Here is a 22,376-nt window from a genome sequence, read left to right on the forward strand (position 1 = left end):
AAAAGATAGAATATTGAATAAATGGTGCTGGGGCAGTTGAAAATCTATATAATAGTAAAATTGGACTTTACATTTTTCCATTCACAAAAAAAAAATTCTACTTGAATTAGAATCTTAAATGTAAAAAGAAAACTTTGGAATACTTTAGCAAAAATTGTTGGAGAATAAATTTTTGACCCTTAGTTATAAATTCTGGTCACACATTCTGATCAGAATGGAAAATCCTGATGTACCAAATATATTACACTGAAAAATTTCTGTTTATCTAAAAATACTGAAAGGACATTGGAAAGATCCAATTAGGAGAAAATACTTTTAACATATATAAAACTTACAGAGAAGACTTTTCCAGAGTCTGTACAAATTAAGAAGGAAAAACATCAAACAACTTACAGGGAAAAAAAATCAGCAAAAGACATGAAAAGATATTTGACATAAATGCTCCACAAACACATGAAAAGATGTGTAGAAGTTAGGGAAATGTGTGCTAAAAATTACATTGAGATACTACACACGTCTATCAATTGACAAAAATTTAAGTCTGACAAACCAAATGTTGGAAATAATGTTTTCAAAAAAAATAATGGGGATTATTATATACAGCTAGTATATGAGTTAATTGGTAAAACTGCTTTAGGAAAATTGTTCAATGTTACCTAGTAGAATTTAACAATGAACTTTTCCTACTATTTTGTAGTTCCATTTCTAGGTACATACTCTGGATGGCATCTTACACAAGAGACACATGTAGAAAAATTAAGTGCATTGAGATATATTCATAAACTGAAATATTATATGGCAGTGAAAATGAATGTATTGCAGATATGAGAATCAACAAAGATGGATCACAAATACCTGATGTTAAGAAGAAAGTACATATAATGTTGAGCTGGAGAAGGCATATAATTCCATTTATATAACGTGCAGAAAATTAAAAACATGATTAGCATTCAAACATAAGTGGTAAAAATGAGTTTAAAAATTAAGGCAATCATTAATCAAAATTTAGAATGGTAATTTCTCTAGGAGAAAGAGGATTGCAATAGTTGCAAGTGACATGTAGGAAGTGATATATTTGTATGTTGAGAGACTTAAGACATTAAAGTTCTTAACTGATTCATTCCCTGTATAATCTTTTTCTTTCGTATTACTAGAAAATTCTTTTGTGGGGTTCTCCCTTTTTGACTTTTGATGAGATAATCTCATCAAAAATTTAAAGATGTTCTAGCCTCCCATTTTAAAAAACGATTTTTACAAATACGATAAGCTATTTTTATTCCGCTCTAGTCACTTTACAAGCAAAATTAGAAGACTTTGTAACCATGAATTATTAATGACAAAGCTTACAAAGCTGTTTACGTCCATTTTGATTTAGCAGAAACATCAACCTTAGGTCAGCCCAATTGAGCAACATTATGCAGGTTTTCCTCTTTTGAAATGTGGCATCGTTAAATTTAGCCTGAAAATGGTATTTAACACAATGTGTTGTGTTCTGTATCAGGACTGGATAAACTGGCAGGTTTAATTGGCTTTCTCCGTTTTACACAATAATCGTTTTTGTTTATCAGAGTAAAATGTATTTTTAATGATATAAAAGATTACTCTAATGTCAACAGTCTTATTACTAAAACTATAATTTGCTCTGATTTAACACTAGCATATAATGTTTCTGTTCTTTTGAATTACAACTAACCAAACTAGTCAATTTAATCAAGGGCTCCAACTTAACCTAAAAGAAAAAAAAAAGTAGCTTAGCTGAAAAAAATAGAAATGCAAATTATTTACTTAGGTCTTTCTCAGCCTATACACTGACACTCTTCACAGCTCACTATCAGCACAAAGTAGTCCCAAATGCTGTTACTGTAGAATCAAACAGACCTGGTTTTTTAAATCCTTGTTTTGATACCTAGAAATATGACTTAGGATAAGTTAATTTCTTTGAGTCTCAGTTTTCTCATTTATGAAGTGGGCATAATAACTAATTTTCCATGCTACAGTAAGGCCTAAATTAGTAAAATGTATATCTAAACCCCCAGGTCTAATATCTGGTTTTATCAAGAGTTCAAACAGCAAATGCTCTTCTTAAGGAGTAAATATAGGTTTTGAATTATGGCATCATTTATAAATGAAATGATCACGTTAAACAAAATATATAGGTAAAATAAAGATTATGACTTTTTTTCTAATTTCTGAATTATATTCATTGAAATGAAACTTTATTAGCAATAAATTCATAGTAACTTCATAATTACATTTTGAAGTACAGAATACTGTGATTCTGTTGAGTGATACATATTTATATTATTTAGTTTTTGGTGTAAATTCACAAAATCATGTAACATGAACTGTAAAGAAATTTGCTATGAGACCTATTGCAAAAACCAAAGTATTAAATCCATGATGACTGCATATAATTTAAATAAAATGGACTTGCCAAGCAACAGGGATTTAGAACTAGTTTCAGAAATAATAATGTGATTAAAATGAGTTATATGAGAAAGAAGTACTTGGGAACTTAAATGTACTGCACATCTATGAGGTCACTCTGTTTATGCACTGGATGAACACAGCACCTGAGCCCAAAGGGGTATGGTGCAGAATGAATTTTGTGAGTTGTAACTGATGAGGAGAATTGTGTCTTCACCAGCCTTTACATTCAGCCAGCAGACAGTAATGTCTTTGATGCAGGAATCAATTTACTATTACCCTTTTGGAAATAGCAAAAACATATTCCTGTACAACAATTAGAATATCTGATCTACACACTTATGATTTAATTGAATACATAATTACCTTATCATTTATGTCCCTTTAGTTCTTCTAGAAAATATAATCTTAAGTAAGCTTTGTACATGTGTTATGGAAATTAATATTTCTCTTATCTTTTGTTTCCCTACATTGGAGACAACAGAAAAGTAGACCAATACAAATTTTGCTGCAACATCTCATAGCAGAAGTAGCAATGACTAGCAATGTGTTGGAAAGTGTTGTCACTTTTTTCCTTGAGTGAATCTTTCAAATAAATGATAATAAACCTCCCTAACAGAATATTGATCAGAATGTTGTGAGTGGCAGTGATACTGAGGAATAACAATCTAACAGTTATTGAACCAGTAGAAAAATTAAGTCATCATTTGTAGCACATGTACTTTGTCTCACACATTTTAATACTTGAGAATAAATGTATATTTCCTTAAGGCACTAGAAGATTGTGCAGTTTGTATCAATCAGTTGTGGAATTTTAATAAGTGAATTTATCAGTATGGCTGTTTAAAATCAAAAGCTAGATCCATGCCCTTTTACTGAAAAAAAAATCTGGAGATGACTAAAATAATTTTAATATTGTAACCTGAAAATGCATGTATTAAATGGAGTCTTAAGGAGTCCATCTCATGTTGCCAAAGAAAACTTCATAATAAAAAAATTAAAGCAGTGATTGATATTACTAATTGATAGAAAAACAGAGGAAGCTTTAACCTACCATATATACCATATAATATATAGGTAATATACAATAAATATATATTATAGTATATAACATATATGTGTGTGTATTTGTGTGTGTGTGTGTGTGTGTGTATGTATCTGTTATTTCCATCCCTGTGCCTTTATTCATGAATGTGAATGGTCAGATGGTGAAGTGTTAGAGGGAAGCATCCCTCCCATATCTGTGCACACTATGATTAAGATCAGAGATTAGGTTCTTAGGAAAGCCTTCCCTACTGCCAAACTAGATCAGTGTACCTACTCTGCATGCCTACTTCACCTTTGCGTGTTTTACAATGTACTATAGTTGTTTATTTTATTGTCTACCTTCATAACTAAACTTTGTGAACTCCTTAGAATTTCTTTTTTCTTTTTTTTGTTGTCCATGCACAGGGTATGCTGGCATATAAGGAAGAGTTAAAAATTTGCAATATGCATGGAAGAGTGGATAAATTGTGAAATAATACTGTAATGTGTAAATAGTGGAAAGAGGATTATACTGTGTATTTTATATAAAGTATATTTCTCATAGCAAGGAAAATTTCATGTAACAGTGATTACTGATAGAAACTCAGCCAGGGTCTGTTTTATTGTATCATGTTTTATGAGGCATTTTCCAATCAGAATACTTATTATTTCATGGTAGTACAGCAAGTAATTCACTACATTAAGTCTTGCTGCTCTGTTTATGCAGATACATGAGAAAGAAATGACTAAAACAAGAATTTGTTCATAAGCATGAATAGTTTTTTTCAAAGGAAACTTCCTATTCTCTTGGAAAAAGTGTGTTATCTGTTTTTCATCCTAGTTTTTCTTCAAAAAAAAAAAACTATGCCATCTGGAAAAAATATCAGGAATAAATGAAAATGGAAAAATGAGATAGAAAACAGAGTAAAACCATTTAATGTGGATTTCTACCATGATAGACATCAGGCATTTTTTCAAAGAGGAAAGTCATCCTTTTGATTTGAAGAAACTTTTTACTCGAATCATAGTTTTGTAGCTGTGTTGTAGTTTACTTGTGTTTAAATTCTCTAGGCTTTTCAAATTCAAATTTTCTTTTCTCCCAAACAATATTTATTTTTGTTACATTTTTAGACAATTGATGACTTGCTTTTTTTAAGCCAGATATTTATAAATCTTCTAAACGATAAAGTTCAAGTGTGTAAATGCAGCCTTGAGGTTAATGCCCCATACCTTTATGTCACGATTTTAAGGAAAAACCTTCATAGACTCAGGAAATGCCCATTATTCAGTTGAATCTCAGAATTTCTGTTCTCCAAATAATAGTCATTATGGCTAGGTTGTATTTTAAACATTACAACAAAATGTTTTTAATTGAAGTACAATTGACTTACAATATATTAGTTTCAATGTGTAACATAGTGATTGGATATTTTTATACATTACAAAATAATCATGACAATAAGTCTCATTACCATCTGTAAACCAAAATGTTTAAAGTGTTAAACCAACACTTTGACACTAAGAAATATTTGAAGCTCATGCTTCTATATAGAAATCCTCTTGCATAAATAGTATGAAATTCAAAAGATGACACTTAATTTTTAATGCCTGTGTTATTGTTAACAAATTGCTGCTGCTTCAAGCGTCTGCTTACAGAATTTGTACATTTCTTATCTTTGGGTCAAAGCACAATGAATGTCTAATAATAAATGAAGTTAACGGTGATGATGTTGAAAAAATAATTACTAATGATATATTAACTTTCTCTCTGAGAGATAAATGAGGCCGCAGAACTCTCTTAAGTTTCATAAAATGCTTGATACTCATTTTAAATGTGGATTTAAAAGACCGTATGAAAAGACTAGCATGACTCACTATTAGAATATTAATATAGCATCTGAAAAAGTCAACCTCCTGCCTCACCTTATTTTCCCCATTTGATACCATCTCTGCTACACTCCCTAGCCTCCAATCTCAATCTCATTTAATGATTTTGAGCACAGTTTATAACAAAAACTGAAGTAAACAAATGGGAAACAAAGAGTATAGGGGAAAATTAAATACAATTTTTTCAGGGATCATTGTTTCTTTTTTAAACTCTCTATTATGTCTGAACGTATGCAGAAAGTTTCAGCACAGTTAAGATTCATATGGAATCTTTGTGTTTGTTAAGTATTAATAAAAATCAATTAGTAAGTGGAAATGAAAAAATATTTTATAAGATAATTATCAATTTTATGTCTTAGAGGGAATCTATTATGAATATATATATTGTGCAGCCCAAGATAATAAAAGGCCGAAAGGACTCTTATTTTAGTGGGCTATCAAACCAAGTGTCGTGTTTGCATTGATTTGAAAGGTTTCTATGAAAATATCAAAGACCCAATGTAATGAGTAGGAACAAAATTTAGATATAATGGGAATTTTTAGTATATTTCTAGTTTGAAAAATCGTTGTCCTTGATACCTTGAATATTATATGTTATATAATGTAAATGATTCTTTTCTACATGTTTGTTACAAGTTTTAGAAATTTCAAGTTTTGTATTTCACAGATGACTTATGTAAATGTAAGAAGGAAATCTGAACGCCAAATTTTCAGGATTCGGTTATATATTACAAGATCATATTCTACAATATATTTTTAACCAACTTTCAACTTTCTGATTAAAACAAGTAGTTTCAAATATGGAGTTTATGTTTTTCAGGGATTATAAACAGCATGCATAGAAAAAGTGATTTGTTGACATGGTGTCTGCAGTTGTACTTTGAAAGTCAGTTTTGTTTAACCTGATTCTTAGGTTGCCAGCATTGTGAAAAGTTTTGGTAAAATACTTTAATAGAGTTTCTATAAAATAACAATATATAATCATTTTAGTAATAATAACAATAACTAATATTTGCACAGATTTTTTCGTGTCTCAGGCTCTTGTTTACATTTACAAGTATCAACTAGCTGAATTCTCATAATGACGCTGGGAGACAGCTACTATTATAATCCATATTTTGCAGAGAAGTAAACTGAATCACTCATAGGGTGTATAACTTGCCAAAGATCACAAAGCTAGTTGGTGGCAGAGCCAGGATTTAAAGCCAGGAAGTCTGAGTCCAGGCTTTATGATCTGAAGCACCAGATTCCGTACCTATATTTGATACAGCTATACTGGAAAGTTCACAAAATACCTTTTTCATGTGTTATATCATTTAAATTTAATGACAATTCTATAGCAAGAGAATTCTTATTAATAATATTTTATGGATGAAAGAACTGAAGTTCAAAAATACAATATGTTAAAAGTCACACAGCTAATAAAAAAGAAATAAAGAATTAGGTAAATAGGTATCCCACAAAGATAGAAAACTATATATATGAAGTAGTATTATGAAAAGTTTTAAATTAGCATTTCTCCATAGCAATCCATGCAGCAGGACAAAAGTTATGCAAATTCCAGAGTAACTTCTCAAGCTTTTGAATGGCATATGGAGTATGAATATTTTTTCTGCTTTTTCTCCAATACTAGGTTTTAAAAAGTGATGCTATATTTTATGCCATTTCTTCATGCAAATTACATAGTTCTGAGAATGAAAATACAGTATCTGTTGACCAGCAAGATCGTTAATTTTGTGCTGTTCTAGTTTGAACACGATATTATGAGAATGTGTAATGCATGGTTCTTCTGAGATTAATTAAGGAGCCAGTCTTAAAACAGATATAATGATGGAAGTGAATTCAAAACCTTCAATTCATTCCTAATTATTCAACATAATAAATGATATCTGAGTATTTATCACACTAAGGGTGACAGAGTTATCAGCATTTCTTTCAAAATTATATCTTTATTGTCTCCTTACATTAACTATGATATGATGATCTGTATTCCACTCAATCTTTGCTTCATTTATCCTTAAGATTCTAGCTAAAAGTTTGTACATAAAAAGGGTTTTGATTTTCCTTACTGTGTTTTAAACTAAATAGCTATAGAAAGCCACACTGTATTAGGCTCTGTTACAAATTAAACTAGAGTATTTGTAAATAAGTTCTCAGTTACATTACTTTTATATGTGATACATATTTTAAATGCAGTTTTATGTTTATAGGGTCCTCCTGGTGCTGCAGGTGCAGAGGGAAGACAAGGTGAAAAAGGCGCTAAGGTAAAATATACTTTGTAGGTGTTATGCTTGAAAAACTCATTGTTCATTGAACAACATCCATTCCAGTACTTTTAATAAAATGATAACATATCTTTCTTCATTATGAGTGTGTTCATGTATTTTATTTTCTAACAGGGAGAAGCAGGAGCCGAAGGTCCTGCAGGAAAAACTGGCCCAGTTGGTCCTCAGGGACCTGCTGGAAAGCCTGGACCAGAGGGTCTTCGGGGCATCCCTGGCCCTGTGGTGAGCATCTGTGCTGAAATATGTCATTTTGAAAAGAACGTCTTATTTCTAAAAAAAAAAAAAAAAAAATGAATGAAAATGTTTATGTCAGCATTATTTTACAAATTACCGTGTGGATGTTTTATGAGAATTCAGTAAATATTATGTAATAATTAAAGACAGGGATTTTTAAAATATTTAAGCATGTCATTTATTTAATAAGTTCATAGTGGAATTCTAACTTATAAAGCTAGACTAGAAAACTAAACCCTGAGATCTCAAAGACGTAAAAATTCTATACATGCTTCCATCAATCCATATATGTGTGCGTATGCATGTGCATGTAGACATAAACACAGAAAGTACAAAAACTGAAAAAAATTGCTTACAGTATTTGTAGATGTTCTCTGTGTGATGGAATGCTTTCTTTCTTTTTTGTATTACCAAAATTAAACTACAGGGGGAAAAAACCTGCCTTTGTTAATTTAAAAAATCAATCGTATTTCTTTTTCCACAGGGAGAGCAAGGTCTCCCTGGAGCTGCAGGCCAAGATGGACCACCTGGTCCTATGGTGAGTAGCACCTTATGTGTCGTTTCGAATTCCAGAAATGAAATTGCTCATAAGCTAGAATTCATGAAATTTTTTCTTGTAAATTGGTTATATGTAGGATAATATTCAAGGAACTGAAATTACTCAGATCTAAAAAGAGGAAAATAATGCTAACTGGTAAGTTATTTGGAAAATATGCCCTTGATCAGAAAATCGTTCCTTTCTTATGGACATTGGATGAAACAAATATTTCCACTCTGAATAAAATGCCACTAATGGCCCAGCCAGTTCTTTTCCAAATGTGGATAGTTCCCCCAAATGCATGCAATTACACTTAGTTTCCTGGCACTTCATTTAAAAGAACAGCGTTGGCACAGACATCCAGTGATTCTTTCACCACATAAGTTGTTCTCTTCGTGAGTCATATGGGCTGAAAGATGAAACATTAACCCCCATGAGTGAAGAGAGGTGTGATTATTACAACACTGAAGCTTGGCTACTATCATAAACGTTGTACGCAAACAACACACTTGGGAAATGCAGTAAAGCATTCAGTTGACCAGCCTATGGTTCATACATGGAGTTTATTGTAGGAGCCAAGGCTATCCTTGCTATAAAATTTGGGCAGAAAGTGAGAATCTAAGCCTTGCCTTTAAAATCGTTGCTTGCTAAGTGACAGATTCTGTTTTATGGTAGAGATACCTGAACTTCATTGTCCCAAAATAATGACAATATAAAGGGATTAATTAAAACAGGAAGCAGTATATATCGCCCTTTGCAAGTGTAATGTCTGTTGGTTTAAATAGAGTCCTGAGTAAAGAAATTTAAATCTTATAAAACTGCCTCTTATCATGAATGTATCAGTTACCTCAGAAATGTGTACGTGCTCAGAAAGCCACCAAAACAGATTTGCGATCTTAATTATTCTGGAGAATTTGGCCATTCCTTTTAGTAAAAATGTTACAAAAATTTTCTCTAACATTTCAGATATTTCCTAAAAGTTACAGAGATTTTTTTTACCTTTCACTGAAAAGTTAAAGATCACTTATTTTAATAACTGGACAGAGGTTACCAAATTTTGAAATTATCAAATCTGATAATGAACCCATTGGCATAGGAACAGGGGCTTGGCTGAAGCAGGATCCGCTGCTCCACATCTGCACCACTATTCAGGGAATATTCTTCTTAGACATCCTAAACCCCTAACGGTGCAGAGTCAAGAGCCCAGGAAAAAAATGCTTCACCTTAATATCACCCTAAAATTTGCCAAAGGTTTTTCTTGTTATTTCACATTTTCCAATAAGTATTCTGACCTTTCTCCAGATGAAATAAAAAACATGCTGGAGATTTCCTTCAGCTAATATTAAAAATAAAACCATCAGACGTACCACCTGACTCTGGCTTGGAAAAGTTTATATTTATGAATCTTAGGTAAATGTGGGTTTACAGAGCAAGGAGCTGAACAACTCACACCCTTCTGGGCAGTGAAATGAAGAGCATCAGAATCAAGCAGCCTGAATGCCATTCCTTTCTCTGACTGCTCATTTTATCAGAGAGTACTTAGAATGTGAATATATGGTAGCATTTTCATAGCATCAAATAGTTTGACTGTGATATCTAATTTTAATGAAGATGCTACTTGGTCTTCATGAGATGAGGATGGGTGGAGAAATCATCTTCAGGTTGTCTTTTATAGCAGTTCAATGAGCTTTTCAACTCAGCTAAGAAATACTTATTTTAGTAGGCAATTTTGGATTAGACTCAGAAGTGGTATATCGTGATTGCTGGTTAAGATCATCAACTCTCAACCCAAGTGCCCTGGTTTAAAAACGAGCACTACTGCTTGCTTGGTGGATGACTTTTAGGAAAGTTACTCAATTTTTTTTAAGCTTTAGATTTCTTGTCTGTGAAATGAGAATATGCATAGTATCTGTCTTACAGGGTATTATGACATTAAAATGAATTAAATGGGGATATTAATATCTTTTACCCCATTGGGTTCTTATGTTAATTAAATGACTTATTTGTTAAAAAAAAAACTTAGACCATTTGCTATTTAAGCAACAGTTTAATAACTTTATGTTAACCTTTGGATTGGAAATTCTTTGGTCTAGAGTGAGACAAACATCTGTTCAAGCTCTTACCATGATATTTTGTATTTGACCACTCTATATGATCAGCTATACCAGAGTTTAAATATGGTACAGTTTTTATTTTTTACCTTAAAATTTAAATATTTCTCATGGTAAAAATTAAACTTTTACATATGCATGAATGTTATATATAGATAAATATTCAGAATCATCATGTGGAACTAAGAATAGATAAGTAGCACATGTGAAGGAAAAGAGGACACGAAGGACAAGGATGAGACGGTATAAAGAATGCTTTGGCTGATTCTTTTTAAGCTTTTTTTTTTAGTAAATAGTCAACAAAAATCAAATGGGAATAAAATGGAGTGTTTAGGAGAGAATCATAATCGTTCTACATTCTCTCCCCTGCTGCTTAGTCAAAATTTACATGATGTAATCATTTCAAACTAATTATTTTATCTTTTGAAGGCATGATTAGTATCTATTTTAGTTTAAGCTTTTATTTTGTTTTGTTTCATAATCTTTCATATTAAGAACCTACTTGTTTCAGTATAGCTGAAAAATTGGTCAATAATTATCTTTGGACATGTTTACCTTACTATTATCACACATTAATTCTTTTCACATATTGATAAATAAAATATTTGATAACATCATTTTAAAAAACAGTAAGTGCCTGAATAAATGGTAGGATGGGTTACTGAATTATATTTTTATTTTTTTAAATGCTACATTTAAATAATCTGTAAACAGGTTTGAGATGCATAACATTCTGTAATGACTAAGCAGGTTGACTGATTAAACAATGATTAAACAACAAAGCATTTGCTTTCCACCAAATTAAGCATCAGTTCACAATATTACATTCTAAATAAAATGTAGGATCTGTAGTTTCTTTAACTTCAGGGCTCTAGAATTTTGAGATGCATATCCAAGCAAATATTCTGCACAACATAATACCGCAGGGGAAATATTTGGTTGTGTATTCTAGGCACTTAAAAATGTATCACCCCTGTTTTCCTTTTCCCTTTATTACTTATGAATTATGTATTTCCCTAGGGTTTTTCAATTTACAGTATCCTAAAGAGGAAACAGAAAATATGTGTACCTGAAATAACATTTTTATATGCAGAGCTGATATTTTTGATATGTTCCAGGTTCAGAGGGTTGTTTATAACTGCTATCAACATCATAACTTCACCAATTTCTATTTCCAACTGATGAAAATGATAAGAAACTGATTTTGCTTGGCAAATTCCTCCTTAAATATAGTTCATAATTTTATAAGAGATTAATACCTTAGAGGAATTAAAGCTCATTTCCTCTAACTCCTTCATGAATAATATTTATAGAAATGATTTAAAATGCATCATAAACACAAATAATGTCTAGTATGTTTTTCATTAAACTTGAGCAATTAGCATCCCTAGTATTTCTTCTGTTTTGCTGCTTTAGAATCACTATTAGAATGGGATGAGAAAGCTAATTGGTAACTATCTGTACCATGTCAAAAACAAATTATAATAATTAACATTTACATGACATTTCACTATATGCAGTGCTTTTGTAGGCCTGGTTTTTCTTTCATTATGACAATTCTCTGACACAGTTATTATTAGAATACTTTTTAAAATAAAACTCTGAGATAAGAAAGAATAGACCCTAGATTGCCCAGCTAATGAGTGGTAGACCTGAGATGCTGAATGAAGCAGTGATTGAAATATTGATGCCCCAAAGGCCACATCCCTATTAGTTCTCCCACTTGCAGCAAAATTTCTGTAGAATATATTGTGTGCCTACAAGAGTTTGAATGTAAAAATGAGAAAACAGAGATAGAAAAAAAATCTGGCCTCTTTAAATAGTTTTGTGTTTTCAGTCTAAAGAATGTATTTACTTTTAACTTACATACGTTAATTTTAACCAATATTTTTAAATGGTTTCTGTCACTGGTACAAGTATATGGTTGTTTCATGGAATCACATTTTTATTAGGGCTGTTTTTTAATGCTTTTTTACGCCATCTTGTTCGAATATGTAGAAATTTTGGCATCTATCCTGATGGTCATAAGACCTCAAAAAATTATTTCATTATTTCCATTACTCATTTTATTATTCCTTTAAAAATGTGCTTTTAGGCAACATTATATTCCCAACAAATAATTCACCAGGCCTTTCTGATGAGATCAGAGAAAAGTAGATGCAAAATATGTTTCCTTAATTTTAAAATTATTGAACTAGCAGACTAAATGCATAGTGTTTTTATTTTACCATAGATGATATCCTTAATGCATCTCTGGTTTGCATATTTATTTAGTAGATTTGGGACCTAATGCCACAGAGCCATGTTCCCCAAACCTTAATGGGTAACAAACCTATGAAACAGATGGCTGGTCTCTAACTCCAGAATTTCAGAGTCGGTTGGTGTGAATAAAACCTAGGAATTTACTTTTCTAATATGTTCACAGATGAGGCTAACACTGCTGGTCTGAGGATCACACTTTGAGATCCGCTAAGATAGAGTATTTGTCAAGAGATTTAACAAAGTGGCATGGTTGCTTATTTTTATACAAAAAAAGAATCTAAAGTGAATTGACATAAATTTACATCTGAGGATTAATACTTTTCATATTAGAAGATTATCAGGCACATTCACATTTAAAATTGTACCTAATTTCTGTGAAAATAATTTTATCTATTGTTAGTAGAATGATGTAGGGAAATTGTTCACTTTTATATCTGTACTTACAGAATGTCACATGCATTCCTAATTAAAACAAATATAAATATTACTAATAAAAGTCCAAAATACTATTGTTACATAGGACTGACTTGTAGCAGTATTCTTTCTCTCCTCTGATGTTCAGAATTTCAGTTTGTGGAGCTGGCTTGAGAAACTAAGGGATGGAAAGAGCTCATCTATTCAACCTCACAGTAGCCCCTTGAGACAGGAATATAATCCTAGGTTTACAGATGAGAACCCTGAAGCTCTCTTTGGCTAGCTAATTTAAATTGCTAATTAGAGAGGCTGGCTTCTATCCCAAATCTATTCTATTCTGAACCCATGCTTTTATATTACATCATGCTGTTGGGATTAGATCCATGGCATCAAAAATGATGAACTGGGACTTAATGTACTCTTTCACAGTGAGGACTCAAATTATCTAGGTAGGGGGGAAAAATTAGTCATGGTAGCCTTGTAGAAGATACTATGGTAAAAACTAGTAAGTTTGGTTAAAGTTGAAACAATTTGATTTCTAAGTGGCATGTTAAAATCATTATTGAAATTATAATTCAAATAACTCAATTAAATCTACATAACTCAAACTCATAGAGAAAACTCGTTTTTTCCCTTTGTTTCTTCACATGGTACTTGTAGGCAGTAGTGACTCACGTGTTATAGGTATTGTTCTGGCCCTGATTCCATCAATCACATACTTAACAAACCACCAGTCAGTTACATTTCTTCTAACAGAATCTGTTCAACTTGTTGTAATTTCAGAACAAGGATCTTATTTTGTGTTGCCTTCAGTTTGGAGAACACTAATTTTTATATAAAAGAGTTTGTTACAAAGTTATCAATATGAATATTTTCATGACTAGAAGTTAGGACTAGGAGTTAGTTGCTAAAGTCATGCCATAATTTTCACTAAAATATAATTCAGCATAAATGGATAAATCCGTTGTCCTTGGACTATAAAAAGGGTTAAGTTATTAAAATAGAGGTCTGATCATATGAGAAAAGTAAATTATCTTATTATTACATTTACAAATCATTTAGATAAGAGATTCAACTCAGGAATTATAGCTAAAAATACTATCTTTGGAGTTTACATAGGAAAAATGATTAAAAATGGTCAGTTGACTGTCAAAAGGTTATTGAAGTTTTTATCTTTAAATTTTATTGGAAATATAGTAACCTTTAAATATGAGTTTAGCACTAAAGTATTTGATTAAATGAATGTGTAATTTGGAAACCTCTTCCTCTAAAATTAGTGTAATTAAAAATGCATCCTTTCTTCTCAACTAAAAAATCAAATAGACCATGTCCTATTTCTAATTTCATATTTATTCAATCAAACTTATCAATATTATATTTTATTATTATGGTTAAATATCAAACCATTCAGTTTGATTATTTAAAATCCTGAAAAATAAACACTGATTTTTAATAATTACTTTGAACTCTGTCATATTATCAAAACCAGCTTGCCCTGTGGATAATATTATGATTCTCTAATCTGTACTTACTCCATGTATGTTTATTATTTCTCATTATTTAGGGACCTCCTGGCTTACCTGGTCTCAAAGGTGACCCTGGTTCCAAGGGTGAGAAGGTGAGAATTAAAGAATGTGTTATTACTTGATACAACATTGTAAAATGATTATAAATCAATAAAAAATGTTAAAAAAAAAGAGAGAGAAAAAAAAGAATGTGTTATTATAATTTTGATATCCTAATAGCAGAGACAATAATTTTGCAAATTAAAATTACTCAAAAGGAAATTTCAAAGGATACCTTTGTCATTCTAATAAAGAAAAAAGCTGTCCATCTCTAGCTTACAAGATGAATCTAGAAAAGAGAAAATATCCAAAGTAGTAATGAAAAGTGTACCAGAATTCAGTGTTCTGTTTCTCAATGTTCCTTTGTGGGAACCATATGGAGAAAGCATATGGTTATACTAAAATAACTATTCAGAAAATAAATAGAATAACAAAATGCCCATTTTTTTAGAGTTTTTCAAAATGAAAATAAAAAGTTTAAATGAGACTTATCTTTTGGATAATGATTTGAAAGATATGCATTCTCTATTGCATCAAATAGTTAAAGAAAATAAACCTTTTTTAGAACAACATTAATATTTTTAACTATTTTTAAGTCTCAAAGTGTTTCTCAGATCCTACAAATACCTGAAGAATAGAAATCATTTCATATAAAATAAGATGCTTATGAAAATAATGAATTTTCAGTTGTTTGTTTCACCAATATTACTTATAGTCTGTATTGGTCTTTTAGTTGAAGAAATTCTCTTTAAGTGGAACTCTAAATGTGGTATTTCTAGAAAGCATTTGTTTGACCATATTCCCAACCCTTAATAAAGGTCTCACTTAATGTAAGCAGAATGATCCTGTTAGGTGAGGGAAAGAGGTTCTTAATCCTGTATTTCATTTAGAAACGGTTAAAATTTTATCTAATTTAAATTATTTTGACTATAATTTAACATATGGTTGTAATTTATATATTGTTAACATTTATTTGCCTCCCAAAGGGGCATCCTGGTTTAATTGGCCTGATTGGTCCTCCAGGAGAACAAGGTGAAAAGGGTGACAGGGGACTCCCTGGAACTCAAGGATCTGCAGGAGCAAAAGGGGACGGAGTGAGTAAAGACAAAAATCATTTTCCTACTCCTTTCCAGTCGAACACCCACACACCTGCACATATTCCTTTAAACATGACCAAGGAAGTGATTAATCTTAAGTCAATGATGTTTTCAAAAAGAAATTTATTTAACCTTAGAGTAAATAAATTAAAAATATGACTTACGTTAAAGATCATAAAAATTATAGTCCAATGGCTAATTACATAACATTTATTGAATCCCCAACACGTGCAAATTATGACTCCAAAGGCTGCAGAAATGTAAAGATGTATACGTAGAGAGGGAGACATTGCAGCAAAATGGAAAAGAAAAAACAGATTGTCTTTCAAAACTTATTTCTTAGATTCAAAATGGAAATTTTAGGCTATTCTCATGTATTTTTGTTTTGGCTAAACTGCAGTGTGCATTGTTTTGCAAAATGTGAAAATGGAATAGCTGAGAAAAACGCTTTAATTTGGATAATTCTCTCTGTAGGGAATTCCAGGTCCTGCTGGTCCCATAGGTCCACCTGGTCCCCCAGGCTTACCAGTAAGTACGAGACAAAAGAATTTTATAAAGTAAACGTACAAATATACCGAAGAGACACAGATGCTCCAGTTTTATCTGTACTTTCGCCTCTGCACTCTCTAGGGTCCTCAAGGTCCAAAGGGTACCAAAGGCTCAACTGTAAGTATCTTTCTCTTTGGCATTTAAATTTTTTGGCAAAGCCGACCCAAATGCCTTGTTCTCTATTTATCTGGTTCCTTATTCTTTCTAACAGGGACCTGCTGGCCAGAAGGGTGACAGTGGTCTTCCAGGACCTCCGGGGCCTCCGGTAAGTGCATGGTAACAAGAGTGATATTCTGGCAATTGGCATCCTAAGACTGCCAGCAATTTCTCTGAATTCATAAGGATGAAGAAGCACATTCTGTCAAAGTGCTGATTTTCTAGGAAATAGCAACTACCTTAATTAAGTACTCAGGTCTCCATGCCAAGACCGGTCTTTTAATTGGTTTCACTCTTTGAATATAAAGAAACCTTAACTATATATTGTAACAATCTTGTTTTATTAGTTTTTCAAGAAAATCATATACTTTTATGTTATATTTTCATGAATGCAACTGTTTGTTTGCCACAAAGATACCTTAAGACCTAGGAATAAAAACAAAAGTTCAGACATTTGGCATTTTTTTCCTACTGCATATAATGATAATAATAAAAGCAGTAATAATAGCTGCCATTTACTGACACTGACGTTTTCCAGACTTCACCCAACTGTTGTGTTAGATCCATGTGAAATAATTTGAGTCTTCCTTCTTGAACTTGTTTTGAAGCCGTATGTGGATTAGTTTGCTAGGACTACAGAAACAAAGTACCACAAACTAGGTGCTCAAACAGCACAAACGTACTGTCCAACAGTTCTAGGGGCCAGAAGTCCTAGATCAAAGTGTCAGCCGCATTGGAGCCTTCGAAAGGGTGCGGGGGAATGTCTGAGACCCCTCACCTTGGCTTCTAGAAGGCTGTCTTCTTTTGTCTCTTCACAATGTCATCTTTGTGTGTCTTGTGCCCAAATTTCCCCTTTTTAGAAGGGTACCAGTCATATTGGAATAGGATCCACTCCAGTGCCCTCATATGCATTTGCTTTATTAATTATAGCTACAGCTACTCCACTGCTAAATAAGGTCTTTCTCTGAGTTCCTAGACTTCTGTGTAGGAATTTTTGTGGGACATAATTCATCACAATATGAATTAACTATTTGGTGTATTTCTACTCTTACACATATATACATTCAAGTCTGGTTGCACTTCTTTTAAGTTTGTTAATTGATATATTTAAGTTAAAAGCTGAATGTTTCATTATATAAACTATTATCAAGTACAATAGACAACTCATTATACAGCACAAGAAACGTAAACTGTTGTTTTAATCTTCAGAGACTAAAATCTTGTTGCAGAGATAGGGCAAGTAAATGAGGAAGAATTAATAAGGAAAGTAGCATATATGCCATATGTCCACACAGATCTGTGCTGTTACTTGTATAGAAAAAGGTCCAGAAATCATCTGATTTCTGTGCCTACCTCAATATCTCTACTAGATTATTTTTTTTAAAAACTTACAAAGTTTATATATAAAGATATATATATCAAAAAGATATATATGTTATACATATTCACTAGCAATTAGAGAAAACATTGAAAATAGGAAAAACATTGAAAAGTTGAACAAACTATAATTTCTTATAACAATAACATAATTAGCAGTAACTAATCTGCAGAATGTTGTACCTTAGGACACAATTACATGCCCGTCATCTCTTTCGCAGGGTCCGCCTGGTGAAGTCATTCAGCCTTTACCAATCTTGTCACCCAAAAAAACGAGAAGACATGCAGAAGGCATGCAGGCAGATGCAGGAGATAATATTCTGGATTACACTGATGGAATGGAGGAAATATTTGGTTCCCTCAATTCCTTGAAACAAGACATTGAGCATATGAAGTTTCCAATGGGCACACAGACCAACCCAGCCCGAACTTGCAAAGACCTGCAGCTCAGCCATCCTGACTTCCCAGATGGTATGTTAATAATACATGGCCAAGCAAGTGTACTGAGCCTCTCAGTGCCCGAGGTGCATTGTCAGCTCATTAATTCTACTTAAATGTTTAACATAGTCTGTAAATAAAACCAAAGAAAACGATTATAATTCAAGATCTACTTTGGAAAATCTTTATCTTGTTAAATAAGGTTTCCTTAAATATAACAATATCATTTTGGAATGATTAAGATAACACAAATGCATTTTGCCTTGTAGTAAGTTTGGTTTTAAGTGTGCACATAGATGTTACGGTATAATAATTTATATCCTATGTCCTAACTGACTTTAAAATTAATATGATTAAGTAGCATAACTGAATCACATGTGACCTATCAGTTTAGCAATGATTTAGTAAATACAATATTTTAAAATATATTTTTATTGAAGTATAGTCAGTTGACAATGTTGTGTCAATTTCTGGTGTACAGCACAATATTTCAGTCACATAGGAACATGCATATATTCATTTTCATATTTTTTTAACTGTAAGTTACTACAAGGTCAATAGAATATTGAAGAATTAGGGTTGTTTGAGGCAAACGTTTATTTCACTGATCCACGAATAACCAAAACAACTGTGAATGATTTACTTGTAATAATAATCAGGATAGTTTATTATATGAATTATTTGACAAAACCTTCACGTACCCATTCTCAGAAGGAACCAGTTCCAAGTATCCGAAGTTGGTTGACTAACTAACACAACACTAAACTAACAAGAGGGTAGATGTGCATCTGATTTTAAATCTCCCACTTTATGTGGAAATAATTCGCTACTCTTCTTACTCATGGGACAATATTATTTTGCACTTTTGATAATATAATGACTGTTAATAACTGAGCTCTTTCTAAATAACTCAATGTAGTTAGAGAAGTTTCATGCAATTCAGGAACAAGAATGTCATAAAATCCTATCTCAATCAAGCACAGCCTGTTAAAATGAAAACACAAGTAATTATTAAAGGTCCTTTACAAATCACTATCAAAAGTCTTTAAACTTGTAATATATTTATTAGAAAAAGATACATTTAGTTTCATATTAATTCAGTAATTTATAAGGAGAATGACCCAGACTTCTGATCTAGCTAAGGTAAATCATACACACGTAGCTGCAGATCACATGTGAAAGATGGCAGCGTGTGCTGACAGCACAAAACAATGTGTGATTAATTAGGTAGAACCTGAGCAGTCAAGAAAAAAAATGTGTAAATTTTGGAGATGGAAAGCTCGTTGTAGACTATAGTTCCCTGTGGTTTCCATATATTAACTAGCTCTATTAATTCTTGATTGTGTTAATTAATTACAATTAAATATTTATTCATTTAGCAGTGCCAGGCTCTGTTCTTCAGGCAGAGATGCACAGATAAACCGAAAGAATGATGCTCTCAATTTACTATTGTCTAATGATGGAGACAGGTGAACCATAAGTATCAATAACAGCGCACTATGACAGATGCAGTTTTCCCCTGCTCTCGGAAATTAGAGAGTTCCTGTGAAACCTGCAAGCCAAAATGGCATAAAGCACAGAAGCAATTACTCTAGGATACATCTTGCTAAAGGATGCACAAAATAAATCGAGATAAACCACAGATGCTCACAGACACAGTTCAGAGCTATGGGGCTTGATGCTGAGATGCTGGGTGTAGTTGTGGGGAAGGAGTTTGGCGGTGACGCTCTCACTGCTCCTGGTTCACGCTGCCTCTGTAACTGCTTGTTGCCAAACACATGCTGAATGCTCGTTTCACTTTACACTTCGTTTTGTAAAAGCAAAAATCCACTTCCAATTTCTTTCTGTTAGAGAAAACAGATACTAATGTAAGTCTTTCATAAAAGCCAACTGGAATAAAGTGAGCTTTCAGAAAGAAGGGGGAATACCTGTATTCTGAAAAAGAAAAAAAAAACCTGGGTATTTAGATAATTAGGGAGTGATTTCATTTTGGATAAATAGGATGTCACTATTTGAGGAAGTGCCATTTGAGCTGAAACCTTAAAGAGATAGCCAGTCATGCAAAGAATCAAAAATGTATTCCAGGCAGAGGATATGGGATATTTGCAAAGCTTTAAAGAAGACAAGATCTTGGTGTCTTAAAGGAACTGAAAGAAGATCTCTGTGGCTGCAATAATGAGCAAAATGAAAAATGGCTTGAAGTGATTTGAAAGGAAGCAAGATGGAATCAAAGGAGGCTGGTTAAGAAGCTGTCAGACTAGTCTAAGCAAGAGACAATGGTGGCCTGATTTAGGGATGTGTCAGTAGAAATAGGAAGTGAATCAATTACAAATGAATTGAACAAGGTATTCATAGTAGTCATGGTATTCATCCTGAATTTATTGAATAAAGGTATCTAAGTAATTAAGTGTATGTTATTTGAAATAATATTTAGTAACTGCTAACTGAATAAGACAAGATCAAAAATGCTTACCATATAATTCTAAATGATTGATTGAAAGATCAAAGACTGAGTGGTTGTTCTGGTTGGTAAAGTCTTGGATGATTTTTATTTTTGTGTATATTTTTGCCTGAGAATTTCGGTTTGTTCCAGATGTGAATGTAATGGTGTAATCAGGGAAAGTCCAAATGTTTTTTATTCATTTCAAAATTCAAACTGGCATTGGATTTTCAGGAATTCCATTACTAAGCTAAGCAGTTAGAGCTTTTAAATCATTCAAAGTTCATAATCAATGGATTGACATAATTCAAATGAGTATTTGAGATAAAGTGGCAGCATGAAAAATGGTAGGAGAGAAGCAAAGTCATCATCACGTGTTTATCAATTCTGCCTCCCGATAGTTCTTATTAACAAAGACCCCATTGTCAGTTATTTAAGGAATAACTTTATGTCAGTCCCACTACTTAGTATCTTTACTCACTTAACACTAAATTAACAGGCATGGTCATTCACATGGTAATACTTGTTCATACCATTTAGATAATAGAATTAATAGCAAACTGTGTTTCAATATATAAAATAGACCTTCTTCTTAGGATCCCATTGAAAGGGAGAGGACATTTACTACAAAAAAGTTTTTACTGTAAAATAATGCAGAAGTATGACCCTGAGGCTAAGTAGAGGTGATCACTTCCATCCTACAGATTAACAAATCAAGAAGAATATTATTACATGAATAGATTACTTAAGTAGTAAATGATACATATAAGATTTAGAGTTGAGGATGTCTGATTCCAGTGTACTTGCAATTCATTACACATGGATAAATAGAATGCTGATATTTGAGGAGATGGGATTTAATCTGAAACTTAAACATAATAGACATGCTAAGAATAAAAAAAAAGGATGTTCCAGGCAGAGTGTATGGGGCCATTAGCAAAGCTTTGAGCAGACAAGACAAAGGGTCACTCTTTAACTAGTCAAACATACACCTCAATTTGACCAAAGACATAAGGGATTCATATGGGAATAGATCAATGAATATTCATTTTTTTCTTATTTCTCTAATAAAACTTGGTATATAATATACTCAGTTTTTGATATAAATGTATTTGTATGTGACATATTTTTTTCCTACTTCCAGGTGAATATTGGATTGATCCTAACCAGGGTTGCTCAGGAGATTCCTTCAAAGTTTACTGTAATTTCACGTCTGGTGGTGAGACTTGCATTTATCCAGACAAAAAATCGGAGGGAGTAAGTACCAATCTGTTTTGGTGGTGACTGTTGACAGTTCTTGCCGTGTTTTTGCAATATTGAACTAAACAGGAAAATTACTGTCATATTTTCATTTATCTGCTTTTCTTACAGGGTAATTAGAGCATTTCATTTGCAGAAACATGAATAGACACCAAAGTGACACACAGAGTTAATAAATACTTCTCTTCTTATTTTTCACCCAGATGTATTCTTTATGCACCTGCTTACCCGCTAAAATTCTGTGGCTTTCCATGACACAGCACAGTTGATTCTCAGATTTTAGTGCATACATAATATTTTTCATTCCAAG

General features: G+C 32.2%; 1 protein-coding gene across 3 annotated transcripts in view; it reads left to right on the forward strand.

Annotated features, from left to right (window-relative positions):
* Positions 1 to 22,376, forward strand: part of COL11A1 (collagen type XI alpha 1 chain) — a 189,117-nt gene that overhangs the window by 160,541 nt on the left and 6,200 nt on the right. For all 3 annotated transcript variants that reach the window (XM_072968109.1, XM_072968110.1, XM_072968111.1), the window contains 10 exons: positions 7,551 to 7,604; positions 7,740 to 7,847; positions 8,344 to 8,397; positions 14,749 to 14,802; positions 15,736 to 15,843; positions 16,321 to 16,374; positions 16,477 to 16,512; positions 16,607 to 16,660; positions 18,150 to 18,399; positions 21,951 to 22,063. In XM_072968109.1, coding sequence (XP_072824210.1) covers positions 7,551 to 7,604; positions 7,740 to 7,847; positions 8,344 to 8,397; positions 14,749 to 14,802; positions 15,736 to 15,843; positions 16,321 to 16,374; positions 16,477 to 16,512; positions 16,607 to 16,660; positions 18,150 to 18,399; positions 21,951 to 22,063 — 885 coding nt within the window. The remainder of the gene's footprint in view (positions 1 to 7,550; positions 7,605 to 7,739; positions 7,848 to 8,343; positions 8,398 to 14,748; positions 14,803 to 15,735; positions 15,844 to 16,320; positions 16,375 to 16,476; positions 16,513 to 16,606; positions 16,661 to 18,149; positions 18,400 to 21,950; positions 22,064 to 22,376) is intronic.

The sequence above is a fragment of the Vicugna pacos genome, chromosome 9 (genome assembly GCF_048564905.1).
Source record: "Vicugna pacos chromosome 9, VicPac4, whole genome shotgun sequence".
Classification (NCBI taxonomy): domain Eukaryota; kingdom Metazoa; phylum Chordata; class Mammalia; order Artiodactyla; family Camelidae; genus Vicugna; species Vicugna pacos.